This window comes from Heptranchias perlo, chromosome 35 (genome assembly GCF_035084215.1).
Source record: "Heptranchias perlo isolate sHepPer1 chromosome 35, sHepPer1.hap1, whole genome shotgun sequence".
Classification (NCBI taxonomy): domain Eukaryota; kingdom Metazoa; phylum Chordata; class Chondrichthyes; order Hexanchiformes; family Hexanchidae; genus Heptranchias; species Heptranchias perlo.
The window spans coordinates 29,698,161-29,719,089 of NC_090359.1; the positions used below are offsets into that span (position 1 = coordinate 29,698,161).

At 44.9% G+C, this 20,929-nt stretch overlaps 1 protein-coding gene across 4 annotated transcripts in view; it reads left to right on the forward strand.

The window, feature by feature from the left end:
• Positions 1-20,929, forward strand: part of LOC137302563 (ceramide-1-phosphate transfer protein-like) — a 37,326-nt gene that overhangs the window by 8,230 nt on the left and 8,167 nt on the right. For all 4 annotated transcript variants that reach the window (XM_067972308.1, XM_067972306.1, XM_067972307.1 and 1 more), the window contains 2 exons: positions 874-944; positions 20,017-20,186. In XM_067972308.1, coding sequence (XP_067828409.1) covers positions 942-944; positions 20,017-20,186 — 173 coding nt within the window. In that variant the 5' untranslated portion in view covers positions 874-941. The remainder of the gene's footprint in view (positions 1-873; positions 945-20,016; positions 20,187-20,929) is intronic.

A 20,929-nucleotide genomic window follows, 5' to 3' on the forward strand; every position in this document is an offset into this window, starting at 1 on the left:
AAGTAGTGGGTGAGTAGTGTTAATGCTGTAAAATTAAAACAGAAGGTGCTGGAAATACTCAGCAAGTCAGGAAGCATTTGTGGAGAAAGAAACAGAGTTAACGTTTCAGGTCGATGACCCTTCATCAGAACTGTGTAGAAAGTGTGTTATCAAACTGATATCTAACTCGGTTTTCTTTCTAACTATAAAAAACTGCAAGTCAACAACAGTAAATAGTGATCAGCTGTAAGTGGGTCCCTGACTAGGTGTTAATTGCTGTGCCTGGGAGATGACACATCAGTTGTAACTAGTGTGTTTCTGATGGTATATATTGGAGGGATATCTGAAAAAGCACTGAAATTGGTGAGAGTTGGGTGAATCTACTAAACAGAGTGGCTTGCTAAACAGTCACAAGGTTCACAGCTGGTACATTGGCTCCACTCAGCACTCTGGGGCTCACCAAGAAACAGCCAGTAAATCACTCACAGTCCAAGTAGTTTTAACATTGGTTGAGGAATGATCCTGGTTGCAGCTTGTAACAGCACCCACTGCAAATCATATTTTCCAGCCAAAAAAAAACTTCATTGGAATTATTGAAAATGTTTTGCCCTGTTTGCAGAAGGACAGTGGTGAGTCACCACTGAAACCACCATTGCAGGCTAATAAATTGTAAAGTGTTGGTACAAGACCTGGCTTTTTACTGTAAATCACCTGTGTAATTGCAGGTGCCTCTCCGCATTGTGCCAATGTACAGTGAAATATGAGCATGTCCCATCAACAGCCTGAATGATTTAGTACCATGTGAAGCAGTGCCCACTTGACATCAGTTATACCCAGATTCTACTGTAAAGCGAGGTCCAACTATTGTTTTCAATATTTTATTACTTCCTGCAGCCCGATTTCATCAGTTAAACCATCGAGAATCCGAGACTGAAAATAGGGAAAAGAAGCATCACGGACACATGGTAAGACCTCCTTCCCATGGTAAATACCATATCCTGATAATATCAGACCCCTTCACATGGTAAATAACATCTCCTGATAACATCAGATCCCCTTCCCATTGTAAATACTATCCCCTGATAATATCAGACCCCCTTCCCATGGTAAATACCATCTCCTGATAATATCAGACCTCCTTCCCATGGTAAATACCATCCCCTGATAATATCAGACCCCCTTCCCATGGTAAATACCATCTCATGATAATATCAGACCTCCTTCCCATGGTAAATACCATCCCCTGATAATATCAGACCCCCTTCCCATGGTAAATACCATCTCATGATAATATCAGACCTCCTTCCCATGGTAAATATCATCCCCTGATAATATCAGACCCCCTTCCCATGGTAAATACCATCCCCTGATAATATCAGACCTCCTTCCCATGGTAAATACCATCTCCTGATAATACCAGACCTCCTTCCCAGGGTAAATAACATCTCCTCATAATATCAGACCTCCTTCCCATGGTAAATACCATCTCCTGATAGTATCAGACCCCTTCCCATGGTAAATACCATCTCCTGATAATATCAAACATCCTTCCCATGGTAAATACCATCTCCCAATAATATCAGACCTCCTTCCCATGGTAAATACCATATCCTGATAACATCAGACACCTTCCCATGGTAAATACCATCCCCTGATAATACCAGACCTCCTTCCCAGGGTAAATAACATCTCCTGATAATATCAGACCTCCTTCCCATGGTAAATACCATCTCCTGATAGTATCAGACCCCTTCCCATGGTAAATACCATCTCCTGATAATATCAGACCCCCTTCCCATGGTAAATACCATCTCCTGATAATATCAGACCCCCTTCCCATGGTAAATACCATCTCCTGATAATATCAAACATCCTTCCCATGGTAAATACCATCTCCCAATAATATCAGACCTCCTTCCCATGGTAAATACCATCCCCTGATAATATCAGACCCCTTCCCATGGTAAATACCATCTCCTGATAATATCAGTCCCCTTCCCATGGTAAATACCATCTCCTGATAATATCAGACCCCTTCCCATGGTAAATACCATCCCCGATAATATCAGTCCCCTTCCCATGGTAAATACCATCCCCTGATAATATCAGACCCCTTCCCATGGTAAATACCATCTCCTGATAATATCAGACACCTTCCCATGGTAAATACCATCTCCTGATAATATCAGACCCCTTCCCATGGTAAATACCATCCCCTGATAATATCAGACCCCTTCCCATGGTAAATACCATCTCCTGATAATATCGGACCCCTTCCCATGGTAAATACCATCTCCTGATAATATCAGACCCCTTCCCATGGTAAATACCATCCCCGATAATATCAGTCCCCTTCCCATGGTAAATACCATCTCCCGATAATATCAGACCCCCTTCCCATGGTAAATACCATCTCCTGATAATATCAGACCCCCTTCCAATGATAAATACCATCCCCTGATAATATCAGACCCCCTTCCCATGGTAAATACCATCTCCTGATAATATCAGACCTCCTTCCCATGGTAAATACCATCTCCTGATAATATCAGACCCCCTTCCCATGGTAAATACCATCTCCTGATAATATCAGACCCCCTTCCCATGGTGAATACCATCGCATGATAATATCAGACCCCCTTCCCATGGTAAATACCATCTCCTGATAATATCAGACCCCCTTCCCATGGTAAATACCATCTCCTGATAATATCAGACCTCCTTCCCATGGTAAATACCATCTCCTGATAATATCAGTCCCCTTCCCATGGTAAATACCATCTCCTGATAATATCGGACCCCTTCCCATGGTAAATACCATCTCCTGATAATATCGGACCCCCTTCCCATGGTAAATACCATCCCCTGATAATATCAGACCCACTTCCCATGGTTAATACCATCTCCTGATAATATCAAACCCCCTTCCCATGGTTAATACCATCCCCTGATAATATCAGATCCCTTCCCACGGTAAATACCATCCCCCAATAATATCAGACCCCCTTCCCCTGGTAAATACCATCTCCTGATAATATCAGACCCCCTTCCCATGGTAAATACCATCTCACGATAATATCTGACACGTTCCCATGGTAAATACCATCACCTGATAATATCAGACCCCTTCCCATAGTAAATACCATCCCCTGAAAATATCAGACCCCCTTCCCATGGTAAATACCATCCCCTGATAATATCAGACCCCTTCCCATAGTAAATACCATCCCCTGAAAATATCAGACCCCCTTCCCATGGTAAATACCATCTCCTGATGAGATCAGACCCCTTCCCATGGTAAATACCATCTCCTGATAATATCAGACCTCTTCCCATGGCAAATACCAACTCCTGATAATATCAGACCCCTTCCCATGGAGAATACCATGCCCTGATAATATCAGACCCACTTCCCATGGTAAGTACCATCCCCTGATAATATCAGACCCGCTTCCCATGGTAAATACCATCTCCTGATAATATCAGAACCCCTTCCCATGGTAAATACCATCCCTCAGTAATATCAGACGCCTTCCCATGGAAAATACCATCCCTTGATAATATCAGACACCCTTCCCATGGTAAATACCATCCCCTGATAATATCAGACCCCCTTGCCATGGTAAATACCATCCCCTGATAATATCAGACCCCCTTCCCATGGTAAATACCATCTCCTGATAATATCAGACCCCCTTCCCATGGTAAATACCATCCCCCAGTAATATCAGACGCCTTCCCATGGGAAATACCATCCCCTGATAATATCAGACCCCCTTCCCATGGTAAATACCATCCCCTGATAATATTAGACCCCCTTCCCATGGTAAATACCATCCCCTGATAACATCAGACCTCCTTCCCATGGTAAATACCATCTACTGATAATATCAGACCCCCTTCCCATGGTAAATACCATCCCCCAATAATATCGGACCCCTTCCCATGGTAAATACCATCCCCTGATAATATCAGACCCCCTTCCCATGGTAAATACCATCTCCTGATAATATCAGACCCCCTTCCAATGATAAATACCATCCCCTGATAATATCAGACCCCCTTCCCATGGTAAGTACCATCCCCTGATAATATCAGACCCGCTTCCCATGGTAAATACCATCTCCTGATAATATCAGAACCCCTTCCCATGGTAAATACCATCCCCCAGTAATATCAGACGCCTTCCCATGGAAAATACCATCCCTTGATAATATCAGACACCCTTCCCATGGTAAATACCATCCCCTGATAATATCAGACCCCCTTGCCATGGTAAATACCATCCCCTGATAATATCAGACCCCCTTCCCATGGTAAATACCATCTCCTGATAATATCAGACCCCCTTCCCATGGTAAATACCATCCCCCAGTAATATCAGACGCCTTCCCATGGGAAATACCATCCCCTGATAATATCAGACCCCCTTCCCATGGTAAATACCATCCCCTGATAATATTAGACCCCCTTCCCATGGTAAATACCATCCCCTGATAATATCAGACCTCCTTCCCATGGTAAATACCATCTACTGATAATATCAGACCCCCTTCCCATGGTAAATACCATCCCCCAATAATATCGGACCCCTTCCCATGGTAAATACCATCCCCTGATAATATCAGACCCCCTTCCCATGGTAAATACCATCTCCTGATAATATCAGACCCCCTTCCAATGATAAATACCATCCCCTGATAATATCAGACCCCCTTCCCATGGTAAATACCATCTCCTGATAATATCAGACCTCCTTCCCATGGTAAATACCATCTCCTGATAATATCAGACCCCCTTCCCATGGTAAATACCATCTCCTGATAATATCAGACCCCCTTCCCATGGTAAATACCATCGCATGATAATATCAGACCCCCTTCCCATGGTAAATACCATCTCCTGATAATATCAGACCCCCTTCCCATGGTAAATACCATCTCCTGATAATATCAGACCCCCTTCCCATGGTAAATACTATCCCCTGATAATATCAGACCTCCTTCCCATGGTAAATACCATCTCCTGATAATATCAGACCTCCTTCCCATGGTAAATACCATCTCCTGATAATATCAGACCCCCTTCCCATGGTAAATACCATCCCCTGATAATATCAGACCCCCTTCCCATGGTAAATACCATCTCCTGATAATATCAGACCCCCTTCCCATGGTAAATACCATCGCATGATAATATCAGACCCCCTTCCCATGGTAAATACCATCTCCTGATAATATCAGACCCCCTTCCCATGGTAAATACCATCTCCTGATAATATCAGACCCCTTCCCATGGTAAATACCATCGCATGATAATATCAGACCCCCTTCCCATGGTAAATACCATCTCCTGATAATATCAGTCCCCTTCCCATGGTAAATACCATCTTCTGATAATATCGGACCCCTTCCCATGGTAAATACCATCTCCTGATAATATCGGACCCCTTCCCATGGTAAATACCATCCCCCAATAATATCGGACCCCTTCCCATGGTAAATACCATCCCCTGATAACATCAGACCTCCTTCCCATGGTAAATACCATCTCCTGATAATATCAGACCCCCTTCCCATGGTAAATACCATCTCCTGATAATATCAGACCCCCTTCCCATGGTAAATACCATCGCATGATAATATCAGACCCCCTTCCCATGGTAAATACCATCTCCTGATAATATCAGACCCCCTTCCCATGGTAAATACCATCTCCTGATAATATCAGACCCCTTCCCATGGTAAATACCATCGCATGATAATATCAGACCCCCTTCCCATGGTAAATACCATCTCCTGATAATATCAGTCCCCTTCCCATGGTAAATACCATCTCCTGATAATATCGGACCCCTTCCCATGGTAAATACCATCTCCTGATAATATCGGACCCCTTCCCATGGTAAATACCATCCCCCAATAATATCGGACCCCTTCCCATGGTAAATACCATCCCCTGATAACATCAGACCCCCTTCCCATGGTAAATACCATCCCCTGATAATATCAGACCCACTTCCCATGGTTAATACCATCTCCTGATAATATCAAACCCCCTTCCCATGGTTAATACCATCCCCTGATAATATCAGATCCCTTCCCACGGTAAATACCATCCCCCAATGATATCAGACCCCCTTCCCCTGGTAAATACCATCTCCTGATATTATCAGACCCCCTTCCCATGGTAAATACCATCTCACGATAATATCTGACACGTTCCCATGGTAAATACCATCACCTGATAATATCAGACCCCTTCCCATAGTAAATACCATCCCCTGAAAATATCAGACCCCCTTCCCATGGTAAATACCATCCCCTGATAATATCAGACCCCTTCCCATAGTAAATACCATCCCCTGAAAATATCAGACCCCCTTCCCATGGTAAATACCATCTCCTGATGAGATCAGACCCCCTTCCCATGGTAAATACCATCTCCTGATAATATCAGACCCCCTTCCCATGGTAAATACCATCTCCTGATAATATCAGTCCCCTTCCCATGGTAAATACCATCCCCTGATAATATCAGACCCCCTTCCCATGGTAAATACCATCTCCTGATAATATCAGTCCCCTTCCCATGGTTAATACCATCCCCTGATAATATCAGATCCCCTTCCTATGGTAAATACTATCCCCCAATAATATCAGACCCCTTCCCATGGTAAATACCATCCCCTGATAATATCAGATCCCTTCCCACGGTAAATACCATCCCCCAATAATATCAGACCCCCTTCCCCTGGTAAATACCATCTCCTGATAATATCAGACCCCCTTCCCATGGTAAATACCATCTCACGATAATATCTGACACGTTCCCATGGTAAATACCATCACCTGATAATATCAGACACCCTTCACATGGTAAATACCATCCCCTGAAAATATCAGACCCCCTTCCCATGGTAAATACCATCTCCTGATGAGATCAGACCCCCTTCCCATGGTAAATACCATCTCCTGATAATATCAGACCTCTTCCCATGGCAAATACCAACTCCTGATAATATTAGACCCCTTCCCATGGTGAATACCATGCCCTGATAATATCAGACCCACTTCCCATGGTAAGTACCATCCCCTGATAATATCAGACCCGCTTCCCATGGTAAATACCATCTCCTGATAATATCAGAACCCCTTCCCATGGTAAATACCATCCACCAGTAATATCAGACGCCTTCCCATGGTAAATACCATCCCCTGATAATATCAGACCCCCTTGCCATGGTAAACACCATCCCCTGATAATATCAGACCCCCTTCCCATGGTAAATACCATCTCCTGATAATATCAGACCCCCTTCCCATGGTAAATACCATCTCCTGATAATATCAGTCCCCTTCCCATGGTAAATACCATCCCCTGATAATATCAGACCCCCTTCCCATGGTAAATACCATCTCCTGATAATATCAGTCCCCTTCCCATGGTTAATACCATCCCCTGATAATATCAGATCCCCTTCCTATGGTAAATACTATCCCCCAATAATATCAGACCCCTTCCCATGGTAAATACCATCCCCTGATAATATCAGATCCCTTCCCACGGTAAATACCATCCCCCAATAATATCAGACCCCCTTCCCCTGGTAAATACCATCTCCTGATAATATCAGACCCCCTTCCCATGGTAAATACCATCTCACGATAATATCTGACACGTTCCCATGGTAAATACCATCACCTGATAATATCAGACACCCTTCACATGGTAAATACCATCCCCTGATAATATCAGACCCCTTCCCATAGTAAATACCATCCCCTGAAAATATCAGACCCCCTTCCCATGGTAAATACCATCTCCTGATGAGATCAGACCCCCTTCCCATGGTAAATACCATCTCCTGATAATATCAGACCTCTTCCCATGGAAAATACCAACTCCTGATAATATCAGACCCCTTCCCATGGTGAATACCATGCCCTGATAACATCAGACCCACTTCCCATGGTAAGTACCATCCCCTGATAATATCAGACCCGCTTCCCATGGTAAATACCATCTCCTGATAATATCAGAACCCCTTCCCATGGTAAATACCATCCCCCAGTAATATCAGACGCCTTCCCATGGAAAATACCATCCCCTGATAATATCAGCCCCCCTTGCCATGGTAAATACCATCCCCTGATAATATCAGACCCCCTTCCCATGGTAAATACCATCCCCTGATAATATCAGACCCCCTTCCCATGGTAAATACCATCTCCTGATAATATCAGACCCCCTTCCCATGGTAAATACCATCCCCCAGTAATATCAGACGCCTTCCCATGGGAAATACCATCTCCAGATAATATCAGACCCCCTTCTCATGGTAAATACCATCTCCCGATAATATCAGACCCCCTTCCCATGGTCAATACCATCCCCTGATAATATCAGTCCCCTTCCCATGGTAAATACCATCTCCTGATAATATCAGACCCCATCCCATGGTAAGTACCACCTCCTGATAATATCAGACCCCCTTCCCATTGTAAATACCATCTCCTGATAATATCAGACCCCCTTCCCATGGTAAATACCATCTCCTGATCATATCAGACCCCCATCCCATGGTAAGTACCACCTCCTGTTAATATCAGACCCCCTTCCCATGGTAAATACCATCTCCTGATAATATCAGACACCCTTCCCATGGTAAATACCATCTCCTGATAATATCAGAACCCCTTCCCATGGTAAATACCATCTCCTGATAATATCAGACCCCCTTCCCATGGTAAATACCATCTCCTGATAATATCAGACCCCTTCCCATGGTAAATACCATTTGCTGATAATATCAGACCCCCTTCCTATGGTAAATACCATCTCCTGATAATATCAGACTCCCTTCCCATGGTAAATACCATCTCCTGATAATATCAGACCCCCTTCCCATGGTAAATACCATCTCCTGCTGATATCAGACCCCTTCCCATGGTAAATACCATCCCCCGATAATATCAGACCCCTTCCTATGGTAAATACCATCCCCTGATAACATCAGACCTCCTTCCCATGGTAAATACCATCTCCTGATAATATCAGACCCCCTTCCCATGGTAAATACCATCCCCTGATAATATCAGACCACCTTCCCATGGTAAATACCATCTCCTGATAATATCAGACCTCCTTCCCATGGAAAGTACCATCTCCTGATAATATCAGACCTCCTTCCCATGGTAAATACCATCTCCTGATAATATCAGACCCCTTCCCATGGTAAATACCATCCCCTGATAATATCAGACCTCCTTCCCATGGTAAATACCATCCCCTGATAATATCAGACCCCCTTCCCATGGTAAATACCATCTCCCAATAATATTAGACCACCTTCCCATGGTAAATACCATCCCCTGATAATATCGGACCCCCTTCCCATGGTAAATACCATCCCCTGATAATATCAGTCCCCTTCCCATGGTAAATACCATCTCCAGATAATATCAGACCCCCTTCCCATGGTAAATACCATCTCCTGATAATATCAGACCCCCTTCCCATGGTAAATACCATCTCCTGATAATATCAGACCCCCTTCCCATGGTAAATACCATCTCCTGATAATATCAGACCCCCATCCCATGGTAAGTACCACCTCCTGATAATATCAGACCCCCTTCCCATTGTAAATACCATCTCCTGATAATATCAGACCCCCTTCCCATGGTAAATACCATCTCCTGATAATATCAGACCCCCTTCACATGGTAAATACCATCTCCTGATAATATCAGACCCCCTTCCCATGGTAAATACCATCTCCTCATAATATCAGACCCCTTCCCATGGTAAATACCATTTGCTGATAATATCAGACCCCCTTCCTATGGTAAATACCATCTCCTGATAATATCAGACTCCCTTCCCATGGTAAATACCATCTCCTGATAATATCAGACCCCCTTCCCATGGTAAATACCATCTCCTGCTGATATCAGACCCCTTCCCATGGTAAATACCATCCCCCGATAATATCAGACCCCTTCCTATGGTAAATACCATCCCCTGATAACATCAGACCTCCTTCCCATGGTAAATACCATCTCCTGATAATATCAGACCCCCTTCCCATGGTAAATACCATCCCCTGATAATATCAGACCACCTTCCCATGGTAAATACCATCTCCTGATAATATCAGACCTCCTTCCCATGGAAAGTACCATCTCCAGATAATATCAGACCTCCTACCCATGGTAAATACCATCTCCTGATAATATCAGACCCCTTCCCATGGTAAATACCATCCCCTGATAATATCAGACCTCCTTACCATGGTAAATACCATCCCGTGATAATATCAGACCCCCTTCCCATGGTAAATACCATCTCCCAATAATATTAGACCCCCTTCCCATGGTAAATACCATCCCCTGATAATATCAGACCCCTTCCCATGGTAAATACCATCTCCTGATAATATCAGACCCCTTCCCATGGTAAATACCATCCCTTGATAATATCAGACCCCCTTCCCATGGTAAATACCATCTCCTGATAATATCAGACCCCTTCCCATGTTAAATACCATCTCCTGATAATATCAGACCCCTTCCCATGGTAAATACCATCTCCTGATAATATCAGACCCCTTCCCACGGTAAATACCATCCCTTGATAATATCAGACCCCCTTTCCATGGTAAATACCATCTCCTGATAATATCAGACCCCTTCCCATGTTAAATACCATCTCCTGATAATATCAGACCCCTTCCCATGGTAAATACCATCCCTTGATAATATCAGACCCCCTTCCCATGGTAAATACCATCTCCTGATAATATCAAACCCCTTCCCCTGGTAAGTACAATCTCCCGATAATATCAGTCCCCTTCCCATGGTAAATACCATCTCCGATAATATCAGACCTCTTCCCATGGCAAATACCATCTCCTGATAATATCAGACCCCTTCCCATGGTAAATACCATCCCCGATAATATCAGACACCCTTCCCCTGGTAAATACAATCTCCCGATAATATCAGTCCCCTTCCCATGGCAAATACCATCTCCTGATAATATCAGACCTCTGCCCCCAGTGACTATCAGACCCTGATAATATCAGACCCCAGGCCCCAGTGAATACCATCCCCGAGTAGTATCAGACTCCTGCCCCCAGTGAATACCATATTATGGTCTCCATATTATAAAAAGGATATAGAGGCACTGGAGTAGGTGCAAAAAAGATTTACTATGATGACACCAGAACTGAAAGGTTATACCTATCAGGAAAGATTGAACAGGCTGGGGCTCTTTTCTCTAGAAAAGAGAAGACAGAGGGGTGACCTGCTAGAGGTCTTTAATATTATTAAAGGGTTTGATAGGATAGACATAGAGAAGATGTTTCCACTTGTGGGGGAAGCAGATTAGGGGCTATGAATATAAGATCGTCACTAATAAATCCAATAGGAAAATCAGGAGAAACTTCTTTACACAGAGAGTGGTTAGAATGTGGAAGTAGTTGTTGAGGCAACCAGTATAGATGCATTTAAGGGGAATCATAGAATCATAAAAAGGTTACAGCACAGAAGGAGGCCATTCGGCCCATCGGGTCCGCACTGGCTCTATGCAAGAGCAATCCAGCTAGTCCCACTCCCCCGCCCTATCCCTGTAGCCTTACAACTTTTTTCCTTTCAAGTACTTATCCAGTTCCCTTTTGAAGGCCACGATTGAATCTGCCTCCACCACCCCCTCGGGCAGTGCATTCCAGATCCTAACCATTCACTGTGTAAAAAAGCTTTTCCTCATGTTACCTTTGGTTCTTTTGCCAGTCACTTTATGACCTCTGGTTCTTGACCCTTCCGCCAATGGGAACAGTTTCTCTCTGTCTACTCTGTCTAGACCCTTCATGATTTTGAATACCTCGATCAAATCTCGTCTCAACCATCTCTATTCCAAGAACAACAACCCCAGCTTCTCCGGTCTATCCGCGTAACTAAAGTCCCTCATCCCTGGAATCATTCCAGTAAATCTCTTCTGCACTCTCTCTAAGGCCTTCACATCTTTCCTAAAGTGCAGTGCCCTGAACTGGACACAATACCCCAGCTGTGGCCGAACCAGTGTTTTATAAAGGTTCATCATAACCTCCTTGCTTTTGTGATCTATGCCTCCATTTATAAAGCCCAGGATTTCATATGGTTTTTTAACCGCTTTCTCAACCTGCCCTGCCACCTTCAATGATTTGTGTACATATACCCCCAGATCTCTCTGTTCCTGTACCTCTTTTAGAGTTGTGCCCTCTAGTTTATTTTGCCTCTCATCATTCTTCCTACCCAAATGTATCACTTTGCATTTTTCTGCATTAAATTTCATCTGCCATGTACCCACCCATTCCACCAGCCTGTCTATATCCTCTTGAAGTCTATCTCTATCCTCCTCACTGTTCACAACATTTCCAAGTTTTGTGTCATCTGCAAATTTGGAAATTGTGCCCTGCACACCCAAGTCCAAGTTATTATTGTAAATCAACATTGATCCTAATACCGACCCCTGGGCAACAACACTGTACACCTCCCTCCAGTCCGAAAAACAAATGTTCTGTTTCCTGTTACTTAACCAATTCTGTATCCATGTTGCTACTGCCCCTTTTATTCCATGGGCTTCAATCTTGATGACAAGCCTATTATGTGGCATTTTATCAAACGCCTTTTGAAAGTCCATATACACCACATCAACTGCATTGCCCTCATCTACCCTCTCTGTTACCTTATCAAAAATCTCTTATTAAGTTAGTTAAACACGATTTGCCTTTAACAAATCCATGCTGGCTTTCCCTTATCAATCCACACTCATCCAAGTGACTGTTAATTCTGTCCCGGATTATCGTTTCTAAAAGTTTCCCCACCACTGAGGTTAAACTGACTGGCTTGTTGCTGGGTTTATCCTTACATCCTTTTTTGAACACGGTTGTAACATTTGCAATTCTCCAGTCCTCTGGCACCACCCCCGTATCTAAGGATGTTTGGAAGATTATGGCCAGCACCTCTGCAATTTCCACCCTTACTTCCCTCAGCAACCTAGGGTGCATCCCATCTGGACCTGGTGACTTATCTACTTTAAGTACAGCTAGCCTTTCTAGTACCTCCTCTTTATCAATTTTTAGCCCATCCAGTATCTCAACTACATCTTCCTTTACTGACACTCTGGCAGCATCTTCTTCCTTGGTAAAGACAGATGCAAAGTACTCATTAGGCACCGGACACGACAACGGCAAAACACCAAGCCCAGTCGACCCTGCAAGGTCCTCCTTACTAACATCTGGGGACTTGTGCCAAAATTGGGAGAGCTGTCCCACAGACTAGTCAAGCAACAGCCTGACATAGCCATACTCACAGAATCATACCTTTCAGCCAACGTCCCAGACTCTTCCATCACGTCCCTGGGTATGTCCTGTCCCACCGGCAGGACAGACCCACCAGAGGTGGCGGTACAGTGATATACAGTCAGGAGGGAGTGGCCCTGGGAGTCCTCAACATTGACTCTGGACCCCATGAAATCTCATGGCATCAGGTCAAACATGGGCAAGGAAACCTCCTGCTGATTACCACCTACCGTCCTCCCTCAGCTGATGAATCAGTCCTCCTCCATGTTGAGCACCACTTGGAGGAAGCACTGAGGGTAGCAAGGGCTCAAAATGTATTCTGGGTGGGGGACTTCAATGTCTATCACCAAGAGTGGCTCGGTAGCACCACTACTGACCGAGCTGGCCGAGTCCTGAAGGACATAGCTGCTAGACTGGGCCTGCGGCAGGTGGTGAGCGAACCAACATGAGGGAAAAACTTACTTGACCTCGTCCTCACCAATCTACCTGTCGCAAATGCATCTGTCCATGACAGTATTGGTAGGAGTGACCACCGCACAGTCCTCGTGGAGATGAAGTCCCGTCTTCACACTGAGGACACCATCCAACGTGTTATTGGCACTACCACCGTGCTAAATGGGATAGATTCAGAACAGATCTAGCAGCTCAAAACTGGGCATCCATGAGGCGCTGTGGGCCATCAGCAGCAGCAGAATTGTATTCCACCACAATCTGTAATCTCATGGCCCGGCATATTCCTCACTCTACCATTACCAACAAGCCAGGGGACCAACCCTGCTTCAATGAGGAGTGTAGAAGAGCATGCCAGGAGCAGCACCAGGCGTACCTAAAAATGAGGTGTCAACCTGGTGAAGCTACAACTCAGGACTACATGCATGCTAAACAGCGGAAGCAACATGCTATAGACAGAGCTGAGCGATTCCACAACCAACGGATCAGATCAAAGCTCTGCAGTCCTGCCACATCCAGTCATGAATGGTGGTGGACAATTAAACAACTAACGGGAGGAGGAGGCTCTGCAAACATCCCCATCCTCAATGATGGCGGAGTCCAGCACGTGAGTGCAAAAGACAAGGCTGAAGCGTTTGCAACCATCTTCAGCCAGAAGTGCCGAGTAGATGATCCATCTCGGCCTCCTCCCGATATTCCCACCATCACAGAAGCCAGTCTTCGGCCAATTCGATTCACTCCACGTGATATCAAGAAACGGCTGAGTGCACTGGATACAGCAAAGGCTATGGGCCCCGACAACATCCCAGCTGTAGTGCTGAAGACTTGTGCTCCAGAACTAGCTGCGCCTCCAGCCAAGCTGTTCCAGTACAGCTACAACACTGGCATCTACCCGACAAAGTGGAAAATTGCCCAGGTATGTCCTGTCCACAAAAAGCAGGACAAATCCAATCCGACCAATTACCGCCCCATCAGTCTACTCTCAATCATCAGCAAAGTGATGGAAGGTGTCATCGACAGTGCTATCAAGCGGCACTTACTCACCAATAACCTGCTCACCGATGCTCAGTTTGGGTTCTGCCAGGACCACTCGGCTCCAGACCTCATTACAGCGTTGGTCCAAACATGGACAAAAGAGCTGAATTCCAGAGGTGAGGTGAGAGTGACTGCCCTTGACATCAAGGCAGCATTTGACTGAGTGTGGCACCAAGGAGCCCTAGTAAAATTGAAGTCAATGGGAATCAGGGGGAAAACTCTCCAGTGGCTGGAGTCATACCTAGCACAAAGGAAGATGGTAGTGGTTGTTGGAGGCCAATCATCTCAGCCCCAGGACATTGCTGCAGGAGTTCCTCAGGGCAGTGTCCTAGGCCCAACCATCTTCAGCTGCTTCATCAATGACCTTCCCTCCATCATAAGGTCAGAAATGGGGATGTTCGCTGATGACTGCACAGTGTTCAGTTCCATTCGCAACCCCTCAAATAATGAAGCAGTCCGAGCCCGCATGCAGCAAGACCTGGACAACATCCAGGCTTGGGCTCATAAGTGGCAAGTAACATTCGCGCCAGATAAGTGCCAGGCAATGACCATCTCCAACAAGAGAGAGTCTAACCACCTCCCCCTGACATTCAATGGCATTACCATCACCGAATCCCCCACCATCAACATCCTGGGGGTCACCATTGACCAGAAACTTAACTGGACCAGCCACATAAATACTGTGGCTACAAGAGCAGGTCAGAGGCTGGGTATTCTGCGGCAAGTGACTCACCTCCTGACTCCCCAAAGCCTTTCCACCATCTACAAGGCACAAGTCAGGAGTGTGATGGAATACTCCCCACTTGCCTGGATGAGTGCAGCTCCAACAACACTCAAGAAGCTCGACACCATCCAAGATAAAGCAGCCCGCTTGATTGGCACCCCATCCACCACACTAAACATTCACTCCCTTCACCACCGGCGCACTGTGGCTGCAGTGTGTACCATCCACAGGATGCACTGCAGCAACTCGCCAAGGCTTCTTCGACAGCACCTCCCAAACCCGCGACCTCTACCACCTAGAAGGACAAGAGCAGCAGGCACATGGGAACAATACCACCTGCACGTTCCCCTCCAAGTCATTCACCATCCCGACTTGGAAATATATCGCCGTTCCTTCATCGTCGCTGGGTCAAAATCCTGGAACTCCCTTCCTAACAGCACTGTGGGAGAACCTTCACCACACGGACTGCAGCGGTTCAAGAAGGCGGCTCACCACCACCTTCTCAAGGGCAATTAGGGATGGGCAATAAATGCTGGCCTCGCCAGCGACGCCCACATCCCGTGAACGAATAAAAAAAAAATTTAGTACCTCAGCCATTCCCTCTGCCTCCATGAGTAGATCTCCTTTTTGGTCCCTAATCGGCCCCACCCCTCCTTTTACTGTTTACAGCCTATAGAAGATTTTTGGATTCCCTTTTTATATTTGCCGCCAGTCTATTCTCACTCTCTCTTTGCCCCTCTTATTTCCTTTTTTACTTCCCCTCTGAACTTTCTATATTCAGCCTGGTTCTCACTTGTGTTATCAACCTGACATCTGACAAACGCCCCTTTTTTCTGCTTCATCTTACTCTCTATCTCTTTTGTCATCCGGGGAGCTCTGGCTTTAGTTGCCGTACCTTTATCCTGTGTGGGAATGTACCTAGACTGTACCTGAACCACCTCTTCTTTAAAGGTCACCCATTGTTCAATTACAATTTTGCCTGCTAATCTTTGATTCCAATTTACCCGGGCCAGAAATCCCACTGAAATTGGCTCTCCTCCAATTGAGTATTTTTACTTTAGAGTGGTTCATATCCTTTTCCATAGCTATTCTAAACCTTATGATACTATGATCGCTGGTCCCTAAATGTTCCTCCACTGACACTTGCTCCACTTGACCTGCCTCATTCCCCAAAACCAAATCCAGCAATGCCTCCTTCCTCATTGGGCTGGAAACGTACTGGACAACAAAGTTCTCCTTAACACACTTCAAAAATTCCTCCCCCTCTTTGCCCCTTATATTATTACTATCCTAGTCTATATTAGGATAGTTGAAGTCCCCCATTATCACTACTCTATGGCTTTTGCACCTCTCTGTAATTTCCCTTCAAATTTGCTCCTCTATATCCTTCCCACTAGTTGGTGGTCTATAGAATACACCCAGTAATGTAATGGCACCTCTTTGTTTCTTAACTCTAACCAAATAGATTCTGTCCTTGACCCCTCCAGGACATCCTCTCTCTCCAGCACTGCAATATTCTCCTTAATTAATATTGCCACCCTCCCAACCCCCTCCTTTCTTTCCTTCCTTATATCCAGGAATATTTAGTACCTAGGGAAGCTAGATAAACGCTTGAGGGAGAAAGGAATAGAAGGATATGCTGATAGGTTGAGATGAAGTAGGGAAGGAGGAGGCTCGTGTGGAGCATAAACACCAGCATAGACCTGTTGGACCGAATGACCTGTTTCTGTGCTGTACATTTGATGTAATTCTATGTCGCCCTATAATGAGATCAGAACAGTGGCATGTGTCTGTCTCTGTCTGTGTATGTGTGTGTGTCTGTCTGTGTGTGTTTATTTGTATGTGTATGTGAGTGTGTGTGTGTGTTTATTTGTATGTGTGTATTTGTCTGAGTGTGTGTGTGTGTGTGTGTGTGTGTGTCTGTCTGTGTTTGTCTGCAGAGTCCTGATGGAGTGCTGCACTGACTCAATCTTCATGGCTAATCTGTACCTCAACTCCATTTACCCACCTTTACTCCATATCACTTGAATCCATTACCTAACAAAAATCTATCGATCTCAGTCTTGAAAATTTCAATTGACCCCCGGAATCCACAGCCTTTTGGGAAGAGAATTCCAGATTTCCACTACCATTTGTGTGAAAAAATGCTTCCTGATTTCATTCCTAACTGGCCTAGCTCTAATTTTAAGATTGTGCCCCCTTGTTCTTGATTCCCTCACCAGAGGAAATAGTTTATCTGTAACATCTCGATTAGATCACCCCTCAATCTTCTACACTCAAGGAAATACAAATCAAGTTTATGCAACCTGTCCTCGTAATTTAACCCTCAAATCCCAGTATAATTTTGGTGAATCTGCATTGCAACCTCTCCAAGGCCAATATATCTTTGCTGAGGTGCAGTGCCCAGAACTGAGAGCAGATCTCCAAATGGGGTCTGGCCAAGGCTCTGTACAACTAAAGCATCACTTCCTCACATTTGTATTCCTTTCCCCATGGGATAAAGGCTGACATTCCCTTAGCCTTTTTGATTACTTTTTGTAAGTAGAGAGTGAGGAGGACATAAAAAACCTGCAAGGGGATATAGACAGGCTGGGTGAGTGGGCGGAGATTTGGCAGATGCAATATAATATTGGAAAATGTGAGGTTATGCACTTTGGCAGGAAAAATCAGAGAGCAAGTTATTTTCTTAATGGCGAGAGACTGGAAAGTACTGCAGTACAAAGGGATCTGGGGGTCCTAGTGCAAGAAAATCAAAAAGTTGGTATGCAGGTGCAGCAGGTGATCAAGAAAGCCAACGGAATGTTGGCTTTTATTGCTAGGGGGATAGAATATAAAAACAAGGAGGTATTGCTGCAGTTATATAAGGTATTGGTGAGACCGCACCTGGAATACTGCATACAGTTTTGGTCTCCATACTTAAGAAAAGACATACTTGCTCTCGAGGCAGTACAAAGAAGGTTCACTCGGTTAATCCCGGGGATGAGGGGGCAGACATATGAGGAGAGGTTGAGTAGATTGGGACTCTACTCATTGGAGTTCAGAAGAATGAGAGGCGATCTTATTGAAACATATAAGATTGTGAAGGGTCTTGATCGGGTGGATGCAGTAAGGATGTTCCCAAAGATGGGTGAAACTAGAACTAGGGGGCATAATCTTAGAATAAGGGGCTGCTCTTTCAAAACTGAGATGAGGAGAAACTTCTTCACTCAGAGGGTGGTAGGTCTGTGGAATTTGCTGCCCCAGGAAGCTGTGGAAGCTACATCATTAGATAAATTTAAAACAGAAATAGACAGTTTCCTAGAAGTAAAGGGAATTAGGGGTTATGGGGAGCGGGCAGGAAATTGGACATGAAGCTGAGTTCGGATCGGTCAATGCCCTGTGGGTGGCGGAGAGGGCCCAGGGGCTATGTGGCCGGGTCCTGCTCCGACTTCTTGTGTTCTTTAGATTTGTGGTTGGGATCAGATCAGCCATGATCTTATTGAATGGCGGAGCAGGCTCGAGGGGCCGATTGGCCTACTCCTGCTCCAATTTCTTATGTTCTTATGTTCTTATGTACCTGTGCACTGGCTTTTAGAGATTTGTGTATGAACTATGTCAGTGAGTTTATCTATAACAGTGACCTGGGGGCTCAGACAGTATGAACCATGTCAGTGAGTTTATCTATAACAGTGACCTGGGGGCTCAGACAGTATGAACCATGTCAGTGAGTTTATCTATAACAGTGACCTGGGGGCTCAGACAGTATGAACCATGTCAGTGAGTTTATCTATAACAGTGACCTGGGGGCTCAGACAGTATGAACCATGTCAGTGAGTTTATCTATAACAGTGACCTGGGGGCTCAGACAGTATGAACCATGTCAGTGAGTTTATCTATAACAGTGACCTGGGGGCTCAGACAGTGTGAACCATGTCAGTGAGTTTATCTATAACAGTGACCTGGGGGCTCAGACAGTATGAACCATGTCAGTGAGTTTATCTATAACAGTGACCTGGGGGCTCAGACAGTATGAACTATGTCAGTGAGTTTATCTATAACAGTGACCTGGGGGCTCAGACAGTATGAACCATGTCAGTGAGTTTATCTATAACAGTGACCTGGGGGCTCAGACAGTATGAACCATGTCAGTGAGTTTATCTATAACAGTCACCTGGGGGCTCAGACAGTATGAACCATGTCAGTGAGTTTATCTATAACAGTGACCTGGGGGCTCAGACAGTATGAACCATGTCAGTGAGTTTATCTATAACAGTGACCTGGACTCAGCTAGTTCCTCCCAACTCACACACCAAAGACCTACAGGAAAGGGAAGTAGCAGTAGATAGATGAAGGAAATTAAGGAGGGAGGGGGAGATAATATTCTTGTCGATAATTCAGTCCATGAGTTATCTGATGTTAAGGATGAAAGGCCTTATTGCTAACGTAACTGACTCCATTTTAATAGCTTTCTCCTATTCTTTTGTCCTTTGGTGAATGGGAATAGCTCACCAATGCTTCTGAGTCAGTGAATTCTGTGGATAAAAGTCACAGAGCAGAGTGTGATGGCAGCAATTTCCAGATCAAGCGGGTCCAAGCTGCGTTCCAGGCTTGTGTGACAAAGGATGAAGATATTTTACTTAAAAGCTACCTTGAAGGATGGATAGAACTCCAAAAGTAAGTAAGCAAGTAAAAAAATTAATCAAATCATCTTCATTTGACAATTGACAGATTCCTGCCCGGTTCCCTCTGCCTTGCCAACTCCATCTCCAGAGGACAGGCAGTGGTGTGGAGAGAGCATGGGATAAGAAGTCTGGTGTTAGAGGAGTCAAGGTTGTCTGTGGGATGTAAGGCAGGAAAGATCACTGAAGTCGTATATGGGCAAGACCATGGTGGAATTTCAAAGTAAGGACAAGTATTCTGATATCAACATGCAAGGGGATGGGAAACTAGTAGAACTTGGAGGGAAGAGGAGTGCAGGGGGCATGAGACCTTGTGTGTGAGGACATGAGCTAATGTGTGTTTGATGAATCGAATCTTGCAGAGGGCTGAGGTAGATAGGCTAGCTCGGAGATCTTTAGAAAAGCCAATCCTCAAGGTGATAAGGCATAGACCAGGGTTTTAGCAGTGGAGCAGGACAGAAATAGCAATGGAGGTGTTTTTTTTTTATTCGTTCATGGGATGTGGGCGTCGCTGGTGAGGCCGGCATTTATTGCCCATCCCTAATTGCCCTTGAGAAGGTGGTGGTGAGCCGCCTTCTTGAACCGCTGCAGTCTGTGTGGTGAAGGTTCTCCCACAGTGCTATTAGGAAGGGAGTTCCAGGATTTTGACCCAGCGACAATGAAAGAGCAGCGATATATTTCCAGGTATCATTGTGGAGATGAAAGAAAACATTCTTGGCAACAGAGCAAATGTGGGGA